At 42.9% G+C, this 12,293-nt stretch overlaps 2 protein-coding genes across 3 annotated transcripts in view; both read left to right on the top strand.

Annotated features, from left to right (window-relative positions):
- Positions 1-12,293, top strand: part of LOC143358931 (metabotropic glycine receptor) — a 152,756-nt gene that overhangs the window by 74,483 nt on the left and 65,980 nt on the right. The window contains exon 5 of the mRNA XM_076796469.1: positions 9,823-10,023. Coding sequence (XP_076652584.1) covers positions 9,823-10,023 — 201 coding nt within the window. The remainder of the gene's footprint in view (positions 1-9,822; positions 10,024-12,293) is intronic.
- Positions 1-12,293, top strand: part of LOC143358944 (uncharacterized) — a 321,603-nt gene that overhangs the window by 24,873 nt on the left and 284,437 nt on the right. The window lies entirely within an intron of this gene.

Below are 12,293 nucleotides of genomic sequence, written 5' to 3' on the forward strand. Positions count from 1 at the left end.
AACTGAATTACATAAAATAAACTGATTTATTATAACGACGAATTGATTTAAATTATGTAAATTAATACTCGAATAATGGGTTAATCATTCAGTGCAACAAAAATATGTCTACAATATTGAATCATGCTAGAATACATTGCGAAAGGTGTTTCATCCCCACGTCATCTAGTTCGTCAGTAATAAATTCCTAAAAGTGAACCATTTTTGGGGGTGAATTCCAATTGAATCGCAGATAGCATATCACATTTGTGGCTTTCGCAGCAGTAACGTTGCATCAGCATAAAATTTAGGTTATCGAGGTAGATTACTTTCAACTTCTAATGAATTTGTAAAACAGACAGTTCCATTGGATGCTCCATCATCAGAACTGGTTGACCCCGATCCTAATTAATTAACGCATAAGGACCTTACAATTAGCTCTCTCATGTGAAAATTATTTGAGAAATGTAGTCACGGTGAAAATTCTTTCTGTTCAAAAATTCATTGGTGGAAAAAGGATTGAAGAATTGTAGCACAAAATGTACGTCTCTTTTTATTCCCTAATTTTAATTAGCAGAGGTAGATCTTAATTTGTTTAAATTTGCATATTTTACTTTGCTTCTACTTTGTTTGTTAGGTGAGTATTTTCACTGTAATGTTTAAAATAAGTTTGTAATCTCATCTACCACAATATTAATACAAATAACAGAATATACGCTTAGTAAATGTATTATTTCACTTGTACGGTAAATTCGCGTGTTTGCATGGTTCAAAATCATATGATGTTTCGCAAGTCCGTCTCTGGAGAGCGATAACAATTGTTACAGCGAAATGTTTACGAAAAATGAACTCCAGATAGTAAATTCATAGATAATAATAACGTATAATAATACATATGTCATTTAATCACGATAAAAGTAACAACAACAAGAATAAAGATAGCAGGGATTTACACCCAAAATTATTATTCGAAATGCAAACATGGAAATGTGTCACTGTAGTCCATATTATTCACAATACACTGCAGAAGCTTACGCGAATTTATGTTTTATGAATCCATTTGCAGCAAACTTACGAGGAAATGGAGTTAAATACTATTTCAACAGTAACAACCAGCGATATGAAAATTAACGGGGAAACGTATTAAACTGCATAAAACTTCCTGTGTTTTACTGTGGCCCGCGGCAACTTTGATCACAGTCGTAAAATGCGCAATTAGGAAATAGTTATTCTAAAAGTATCGCCAACGTCGTCCAATTTGGTTTCGTTCATGGACTCGTTTTGGAGCTGTGCAAACACATATTTTCCGAAAATAGGTCATGCATAAGTCGATTGTCCAAACGAGCAACAAAGTAGACAAAAATGTTTTTATATTGAATAACAAAGTTTCAACTTGTTCTTTAACTGAATAACAAAGTAGCACTTGTCTTGTAGCGATGGCGAGGCAGAAAATGGTTTTTCTACGGAATAACACGACATCAATTTGTTTTCTAAAAACGAATAAAAGTGTAGTAAATTATTTTTCCAGCGGCAACGTAGCAAATTGTTTTCTGGGAAACAACAAAGAAACAAAATATAGAAATAGAGAAATACAGAAAATTGGAAAAATGTAGAAATGTAGATATTTACAAAAATACAGAAATATAGAAATGTAAGAAATTGGGAAAATATAGAAGTTTACAAAAATACAGAAATATAGAATTATAGAAATTTACAAAAGTACAGAAATATGGAAATGTAGAAAATTGGAAAAATATAGAAATTTACAAGAACACAGAAGTATTGCAACTCAGATATAAAATATAGAAGTAGCATTTACCCTTTGGGACACTTATCCAGCCGAAAAATAAATAGTTCATCACTCAACCCCAACCCTAAAACCCACTTCAGATCCCCCAACAAAATATTAATTAAAAATTCCCAGACCCGGACAGACATCCTTCGATTCACGGCTAGAAGGGATCAGATCAGCTCATGCGACGAGCATCGTGCGAAACGAGCACCTGATGGGCCGCGGTTCTCAGGGACGGCGGGAAAGGGTTGCAGGCTTCGCTGCGGAATCAATTCCCGCCCTTCCCGTCGATGATAACACGATAAACCGTTCCGTAAAAGAAACAAGGCGGTTTTAATTCAGCCCCGGTGACAGGGTATACCATGCTATCGCTTGCGCCCATGCAGCCGAATTCAATTTGATCCACCTGGCCGCGCATTTGCTTGCGAAGCCACGTAGGTGGCGTAAAATTAATTTCGCCTCGACACCCTCTCTACTTTTTCTCTCACCTATACGCTCACGCACGTGACGGGTGCGGAAAACAATCATGCGTGCACCCATTGACTCCCCGGAAAGCTTCGCTGAAACACCGTTTCCGGAACGATGAACCAGTTCCAGAATGTCTGGTTCATCAAAGAAAATTTCTGATTGCGTTTGATTTCGATCATGTTTCGCATTTTTCAATTATTTTTTGACGCTAGGCATCTACGTGAAGTATAATGTTTTAAAGGATGAACTCTTGACACCATTTTTGTGTTGTCAATTTTTTTGTCCGTTATATTTTGTGATATACAGGAAATTGGGAGAGAGTGGTTTGGAAGTATTTTCAAATAACTATTGTTCGGAATGACACGTCCAATTTTCCGAGAACAAGTTTTCCGAGTTTTGACAGATTTTCAATTTTTTTCTTCTGATGGACGGTTTTATCGCACTGTTTTGAAGTTTGAATATTCAGATGGGTGGCTAATGTGTTTAGTCGTGTCCGTTGCGCGTGGATTAGTAGTCTCTGATGTGCGTTTTCAGTGACGCTGGCGAGACAGGCCCTGCGCGGAACGCGGCAACGTAACAGCCCGACGACAAAAGAGATCCGCTCAAAATGTCGATGCCGGGTCGTCAAATTAACATCGTTCCGCTTAACCGCCAATGGAAAATCGTTTCGCTGTCCGTCGCAGGTGCGCCGTATCAAATCGCCCCCGGGATGCCTAACTCCCGATGACAATACGCGACGATACTACCGCTGCCGCTGTCGATATCCACTTTCCCGGCTGACGAACGAATTGACAGCCCCGGCTCAGTCGCCGCACTGTAACCTGCACCGCGTAAAACGATTTTTCTGGAAACTGCGAACCTCCTTCTGCGACACCTTTTCCCTCTTGAAATACACTCTGACTCCCATATTTTTAAAATGAAAACTCCCTATAAAAATTGCGTGGTTCTAATGGAGCTTCTTAATTTTTAATTATTTTTTTGTGAAACTCCTATCATCGTATTGGTGGCGTTTTCCCGATTAAAACGAGTACAAACACGGTACAGTTTGGATCATATTGAGTCGTTTAAAACGTGTCGTGAACTTGTTTATTTTTTTATCATTTTTGTCTGAAACTTTTATCATCACATTCGTGGTGTTTTTCTGGTTAAAACGAGTACAAACACGGTACAGTTCGGATCATAATTTCCCGTTTAAAATGTGTTTAGATAACGCAGGTCATCGGTTCGGATAATAGAAGTTTCACTAGATCCTGAATTACTCAAACAAATATACTCCGAATCATATCGTGTTGGTGCTCATTCTAATCGGAAAAACGTCACGCATGCGCCAGTGACAGTTTCACAAAGAAATGATTAACAACAAAGAAGTCATGTTTAAAGTTGAAACTTTTGGATACGCGGAGTTTTTGATTGCAGTATAAATTGCAGGAGCTCTCGTCGAGTTCGGAAAAAATCTGGTAGAACGTTCGAGAACGGATTCTTCGGAGCAGACAGAATTTTCTAGGCACCGGGGTCGAGAAAGGTGAGACACAATAGCGGCGGCGAATGAAAAATCGCTCGGGATCCCGGGGTTCCAGTGTCACTATACTCGACCTTCGTGCTTCCGGTGCTCGGCGCCAACTGTCTCTAGGAGACATAATATTTGTTGCTCTGGCGTCTCGCCAGGAATCTTGTCCCGCTCGGTCGTCGAGGGGAATTTGTTATTTTACGCTGCAAACTTTCCCGCGGACTCTCGCGTTAATGGTCGTTTAATTAAAAACCTCGTGCGTGTGTGTCTTCGTGATTTTTATCTTTTCCCCACCTAACGGGATGTTTACGACTGCGATCGAGCTTCGCTCTGTGGCGAGTCTTCATTCTTGTTGGCGTCAAATTAAACAACTTATTATCACGCAAATATTCGAATCCTTGTACAGACTCTGCTATTTCGCACCAAAATTAAAAACGCCAGAAATTCCACTATTAAATATTCTCTTTTGTCTGACCACAACCGGCATTATTCCCTCGAAATAATTATAAAACATCCTCTCAACGAGACCCTCCACTTTTATCTATAGAACTGCGCCAGAAAACCACAGTTTGCCCCAAAAGTCATCTTTCCAGAGTCCTCGCCGAAGGCGAGGGCCACGAACAGCAGCAGATAAGACCATATTCCGCGGTCTGCTCGCCACCGAGCTTTTCATTACGGATTCGAGTCATAGTCCGCCGCGATGTCTCCCAAAGGAGCTCGGCAAGTGTGTCTGGCGAGCAGTTCGCCGGTATTTGGTGTAGTTTCTGTCGCATGCAGGTTACTCTGACACCGGTGGAACTCAGCGTGATCGTGATCTCCATATTCCGTAGCATCTTGCGTTGTTTCTGGCTCGCATACCTTGTGAATCGTGTCCGAACACTGGCTTACACGTTTCGAACTCTCTGGTCGCAAACGCCGAACCCGGGAGGCGTTTAATTAAAACAGGTAGTACACACCGGTCCCAAATGGACAATTTTTCGCTAATTGCAATCCGGGGTTCTCTACCGAGCGTAACGCTAGGTGGGAAAAGCGGTGTGCGTGGGATCGTTTCATTTATTTACCAATCATTCCCCCCTCCCCCAGAAATTCTATTCGAAGGGAGAGGTCGGAATTCTCATTTACAGATCACACAATCCTCATTCTCTTACGCTTTTTTTTTTGGATCGCGGAGCTCGTTGGCCCCGGGTAGTAGAAATTTCCATTACTTTCCCATCGAGAGGCCGACAGTGTTTTCGAGTCCCCGTGCGTGAGAGCGTGCATGTAACGCTGCCATGAATGATAAACGCGGTCTGCCGTCTCCCCTCCCCCACTTTTGTAAAAGGGAAATAGCCGAACGGCAGGGGGAATCGAATGGCATGAACAGGTAGAACGGAAACGAACACCGCACACCCCCAGCTGATGGGCAAGTGCTTTGTGACGCGATTGGAAACACAGGTTTCGCCTGGTGTCCGACTGGATCGATCAAAAGCCTGGCCCGGGTTAGGTTTTCATCGGGATCCGGCGATCAACGGAAAGATTTCCCGGTAGCCGTTTGGCGGAGACAAATGCGTGATTCATACTCAGCGAAAGGGAACACGGTGACTTCGAGTTGGCGAACGGGACAACAGGTAGTTCGGGTTGACGGAATGTGGGATGGGACGAGTGGTACAAGTTTTGTCGGACAAGTAGTGTAGGTGAACGATTCGTCGGACCAGGAATGCAGATAAACGATTGGCCTGACGAGCAGTGCATCGAGATGCTCGGCTGGACGCGTACTATAGCTAAACGAATGGTTAGGCAAATGGTAAAGGTCGAGGATTTGTCAGGCAAGTAGTAGAGTCGAATGATTAGTCGGACTTCAGTAGAGTTAGTACAGTCGAGCAAGTAGTGTACGAGAACGCCTGATCAGACGAGTTGTGCGCCAAATGACTGGTCCAACAAGTTGTATATGTCAACGTTCTTGTCAGACATGTAGTAGATCCCGACGCTTAGTCAGACCAGCAAAAAATCCAGATATTCAGTGAGGCAAGTAGTACGTCCATTAGTGTGGCAACTAGTATACACCTAACCGTCTCGCCAAAGAAGTAGTATACCTATATTCGTGGTCAGATTAGTAGTAGATATCATAATAGGTCAATGCCTCATGAAACAAGTGGAATAGATCAATACATAGTGAATAAGTGGTACAGGTCGGTAATATTTAAAAAAATAGTATAGGTCAGTATCTGGGGTTAAACAAGTAGAAGAAATCCTTCTAGAAGCAAGCAAGTAGTATAGGTCAGCGCAAACAAGTAGAGTGGATCAATATCAATTCAACCAAGTAGCTGAAATCGTGCCTTCCCGAAACAAACACTGCACCAATTAACAACCAATACAAACCAGCCTCCCCTACCAAGTGGAACAGCTCCACCACCAATCACCCGAACAAAACTCACCCTCGAATGCGCCATCCACCGAAAATCCCCGCTCAACTGTAACGGCGCGAGACTGTCGCAATGCAACCGATCTCGAAAAAAAGCCGACCTTCGTCTTCGATGCAATCTAATTCCTTGTCGCGTGCGCTCGTAATTCGAAAGAACAGTGATCGATGGTGAACCATTGCGACACGGAGACCGGCGGCGGCGGCGGCGGCGGCGGCGGCTGTTATTCCGAACGATCGAAGTAACGTTCCGAACGCTATGCAACGGCGGCTCCCCCGATCCGGCGAGTGCGTTATCGGGGGGTAGCATGCAATTTCCATCGGCAGTTGATCGCCAGGAGAATCATCGATATTGGCCCGACGTTACATCTTCCGTGGGACACGGCTTGTCATTTCTGATTGGACCGAGACATTTCAGCCGGCGCTGATTGCTTTCCGATTAGAATCCCCGTCCGAACGAGGAATCGCAACAGTGAGAAATCGTTGGTTGCGCTACGCGCGCGACTCGTGCGACCGAACGCAGCTGAAGCCACAAACCGGCGAGACCGAGCGGAAGAAGGCCGAGACAGAAACGCGAAGGGGGACCGATTGGAAGAATGATCGAAGAAGTCGGCTGTTGGAGGACGGTTGATTTATGGCCGCTGCGATCGACGTCTTGAAAAAATAGCCGCTTCGATGGCTCGGAAATGAAATAAATCGGTTAGGGAAATGCTTCGGCCGGGGTTGTTGGGTAGGAGGCTGTTCGACCGTTTTGCGAAATTTAGCAAGTGCGAGCCACCGGGTCCACGCAGGCTTTTTCGGTGATTGATGAAACCCCACGCAATTAACCGGGGAAAATGCACGCCGGCACACCGGCACACCGGCGACAAGAAATGGGGCAATAAAGTGAAGCTACGTGGTCGGTGGAACCGGCGGCCATTGTTGCGAGATATCCTGTAAACGATGCTGCGACCTGCGATTGGAGATGCTGATTATTCGACTGCGGAATCTTCGTGGGAATTTGTTTCACAGGTAGCTTCAGTGACAATTGAAATCAATAGATTAAATGTTGTTCTACAGGTAAAAAGATTTATGTATGGCACGATGAAAGGTTAACGGTGTCCCTTTTTTCATCTGTAATTTTTAAATTTTTTGTTTCTAATCACTTACAGTACTGGTTGGATTAGATATTCACTTACACTACTGACCTATACGACTTGTTTCACTACATATTGATCTGTACCACTTTTTTCATCAGACATTGGCCTATACACACTTGTTTGACTAGATACTGACCTATAACATTTTTTCACGAGGTTTATACTACTGACCGGTACTACTTGTTTCACTATATATTGATCTGTACCACTTTTTCATCAGACATTGGCCTATACACACTTGTTTGACTAGATACTGACCTATACTATTTTTTCACGAGGTTTATACTACTGACCTGTACTACTTGTTTCGCTAGATATTGATTTATACTTGTGTCATAAAGCATTGACCTACACTATTTGTTTAACTAGACGCTGACTTATACTACTGACACATGCTGACTTATACTACTGAATAAAAGGGTCATTCCATTTTGTCTAGTGCCTTTAGGATCTGCATATTAACCCTCGGCCGGGTTCATTTTGACCCAGAAAATGAAAATCGTAATTTCATAGCTGAATGAAAAGTACCTTGACAAATGGGTTTCAAAAAGTACACAATAAATATTCTCGAACTACGTCGACTGCGCAGTTGTAAAAATGGTGCGTCATCGGAGGATAAATTTCTATTTTCTATTTTTCAACCCGTATTGAAAGCCCACTTGGGCGTTGAAACACCTGGGACCCTAGGGGAAAAATCATTTCCCAGAAAATTTCCCTGGATTCCCGGTGACGTGTACAAGTTTGGGACGATTGTGCCGCGACCGTCGTAGGCGTGGTTCGTCGCCTCTAATATCCTAAACCATAACGCCCGCGACCGTGATTTGTGCGAACGATAAATCCGTTGGAACTTAAGTCCCGATCGTGAATACGATTTACGACGTCGTGATTTGTAGTCACCGGGATTTCCCTGGAGAACTATAATACCCCGGTCGCAGGATAAGTTGTCCTGCATCGTTAGTCCGTTATAGCTATAGGGATGAGGCCGATGGTGGAGGAAATTTGTTTCCGGGCCAATATTCCTTTTAATGGGGCTTCAGCGGTGGACGTTAATGAACCGACCAGCGGACAGCCTGAATTACGACCACGGTGTAGGATTAACAACATCGAAACTTGATAAATGATCCGAGCTTATGCGATTATTCTGGGACACCGCCGCGGCTCGGACGTGTGTGATTCCGAACAATGAAAAGTAAGAAGCTCAGGGAAATTTGGCTTAGCCCATCAAAACCTCCCCAGCATACCGAAGACAATAACTACGGCCCTTGTACCATCTACAGTCGTGTGCGTATGATCGGTTTAGGTTCGATAAACTCGGTCCTTGATGGGCTCGCTCTTACCTGCTGCCATTGTGCTGGGGCAATTTCGGTCTCACGGGTGTCCTGTTGTCTGCAGATAGATTCTGTTTAGGGGATGCGATGATGAACCTCGGGTGTCTCTCATTTGTTTCGTATCGTCAAAAATTAATAGAACTGTCCGAATTATATTGAGAAGATAAATTGCATACTTCGGGTCTTTGTTATCTTCCCAGTATTTGAAGTGGGTCGGATGATGATAACGGTAGGGAAAGTGAGAGTATAGAGATACCCTCCTCATAAATGCCACCAGGTCTGCTAAGACTGCGAACAGGCCCCAGGCGTCTGCTATCCCCTCTACAGCGTTGTTACCAGATCTGCTAAGGTTAGGAGTGGGGATAGCACAGGCCTGAGGCTTGCTATCCCCTCTACAGCAGTCTCACTAGGTCTGACAGGTCTGGAAGTGGGGATAGCGAGATTCAGGACTCTGCTATCCCCTCTCCGACTGTCCTACTGGGCATACTAACGCTTGGAGTAAGGATAGCAGGCCCCAGGGGTCTGCTATCCCCTCCACAGCATTCTCACTGGGTCTGACAGGTCTGGAAGTGGGGATAGCGAGATTCAGGACTCTGCTATCCCCTCTCCGACTGTCCTACTGGGGATACTAACGCTTGGAGTAGGGATAGCGAGCCTCAGGTCTCTGCTATCCCCTCCACAGCATTTTCACTAGGTCTGACAAGTTTGGAAGTGGGGATAGCAGAGACCTGAGGCTTGCTATCCCCTCTACAGCATTCTCACTGGGTCTGACAAGTCTGGAAGTGGGAATAGCGAGACTCAGGCCTCTGCTATCCCCTCTCCAACAGTCCTACTGGGCATACTAACGCTTGGAGTAGGGATAGCGAGCCTGAGGTCTCTTCTGTCCCCTCCACAGCGTTGCTACCAGGTCTGCTACGGATAGGAGTGGGCACAGCGAGTCTTCAACGTTCTTACTAGGTCTGCCAAAGCTGGGAGTGGGGACAGCGAGCCTCATGCCATCAGTATTCCCACGTGTGCCAGTGAACTAGAGTGTACTCAATTAGTCTCTCACCCAGTTCTAAATATTGTATACGAGTCAAAGTACGTTATTTCGATTGTAATTATTTTATTTTTGATGATTAATGCGATGATAACTGTTTGATGACTTCGGAGATGCTGCGTGCATTACTTCAGGGATAGCGTACATCATATTTGCTTTGTTGTAATTGCAGGGCGAGGAGAGCCAGTACGACGTGGAGAACGTCTTTGAGTGTCTTCCTTGTGCCGAGGGCTGTGAGTCCTGCGAGGATGACTCGCCGTGCGTCGTGTCCTTGAATTGGCTGATGAGGACGGCGATCTTGATCCTAGAATGCTGCGTCATCGCCTGTTTGCCAGCTGTCGTCCTGTTTACCTGGAAGTACGGGAACGTCAAGGTAGGTGGACACTGCTGATGGATACGAACGTTGTTTGCACTTCTGCTTCGGCGATTTGGCCCTTTGTCGATGGAGGTGTCGAGTGTAGTGTGCTTGTGACGTTCAATGCACTACTATGGTGGGGAGTAATGGTATGAGGGAGTAATACATTATTTAATTTATATATTAGTGTGATTTGATATTAGTTGGAAATGAAAAATAAATTCAACAGTGACTATTGAATCACTGATTCGGATAAACTTATTTAATCATTTGCTGTTTAGAATAGATGCTATTGAATAATATATTAATAGGTCGAAGTAATTGAATATTAATTGAACATAAATAATGAACGCATCAGTTAGTAGCGCATTCTGATATTGAATAAAGTACTATTGAATAATATATATGAACATTGATATATTAATATAATTTAATATTAATTGGAACTAAATAATGAATTCACCAGAGAAGACTGAATTATTGATTGGTCCACTTATGTACTAGTACGACTAGCATTGAATACTGCATTAATGTGTTCAAATATTAATGGTTAATGAATAACAAATTCAACAGTGAGGAATGAATTATTAATTACCGCACTCGATACTGTGCAATACATAATTTGTAATGTACAGTGTGAACTATAGCAGGCAATAGTCATCCACGAAGGTACATTAAATTATGAAACGAGGCGATAGATACCAATGATGCATTATGTGTCTGTGATACATATATAGAATGTTAATGCCCGGTGCAAACTTCAAAGGGTAAAGGTAGAATAGGTCATAAAGTTTACACGAGCATCAATTGTTGGTTTACGTGTAAGTTGACGCTTCGGATTTCGCTTGCGTGTTTCCCAGCATCCTTTGTTGTAAGTTAAATAACCTGTTGACGTAATTTCAGGGATGTATTAACTACATCTACATATGTAAATCGCCGGGCAAGTGTGAGCTTCGAAATCCCTTTCGGTGCTTAATTGTATACGTGTTTCGCTACGATGACATCACCAACCCCAAACTTTTCCATCATGCGTCGAAAACCATCAGGAACATAGTTATTAGTTTCATCATATTTAGGTATTAATTCACAGTAATTTATTTTGGAGATTTCTATGCTTAAATCCATCTAAAATCAACAATCTTCAAATTTCTCGTCAAGATTAGAAAGGTTTTACTAAGAAAGATTTTTTCTAGTGATGGGTTTAAGAGACGCTCCCTTGAAAATTTCGAACAAATGAACGCCGTAAGTTTAGCTTCTTTGAGGAACAAATAGAAATTAGTTTATCGTCAACCATCATACATTCTTAACGGTTTGAATTAAGTCTGATCGTTTGTGGTAATGGGCATAAGCACTGTACACACACAAATATCAATTGAAAAATATTGTATGAATATTACAACCAATTATAGAATATTTAAATTATTCAAATTATTTGTTTCATTTTTCCTTTTTTGGGAGTACGGATGTCGTGCCGGTGTTTAATTATCTGTTGATGATCACTCTAATTGAGGTTATGGAACGTTGATCCCCTGTTAATAAGACATTGGACATAGCCCGTAGCTATTCAAGGGAAGTTTTAAATTTACCGAGGAACATTTCGCTGACGGGGGCGTTTCGAAAGTTTGAAGGGTAGAACGAGTACTTGCTCTCAGGAGCGTTCGAAATTAATTAATTGAAGTCCTGGACAAGACGGCCAACACTTCGTGAGGCGGGTGCGGATTGGTCCGTTCGTGTCGTGTTTCCTGGATGCAGATTGCGCGTCTGCATCGCAAACTTTAGGTGTAGTTTTCAATGGTAATCGATGCCTCGCGATCCGAGTGGCTCGAATAACCGGTTTCGGTTTCAAGTGCGTCTTCTCGATCCTTATACACCGACAGGAAATCCCGTTTGCCTTAGTCTTGGTATATAGTCAACCACAGATCGAGCTCAACGAAAAGTAATACAAAAATTTCCAACAGATGTTTGCAATCAGTCAAACAGTCTTAAACCCATCACTAGAAAAGTTCGAACACCATTGACATTTTTCAATTTGCCACGATTATGCTTTAAGTCGATGTATCCGTTTAAAACACGAGGTATTAAAAACAGCATAACCAGTCAAATGAAAGTGTAAAACGAAAATGGTTGAAAACCATAGGTGGACATTTTGTGCAACCATTTTCGAGGGATTTAGAACGGTGGACTAATTTTTATTTGTCCCCCGAAAAAAAAACTTTCATTGTTCATTTGTTTGAAACTGCCGAGAGGACGACATACTTAAACCCATCACTAGGAAAGGTCAAAAGCGA

The sequence above is a fragment of the Halictus rubicundus genome, chromosome 11 (genome assembly GCF_050948215.1).
Source record: "Halictus rubicundus isolate RS-2024b chromosome 11, iyHalRubi1_principal, whole genome shotgun sequence".
Lineage (NCBI taxonomy): Eukaryota > Metazoa > Arthropoda > Insecta > Hymenoptera > Halictidae > Halictus > Halictus rubicundus.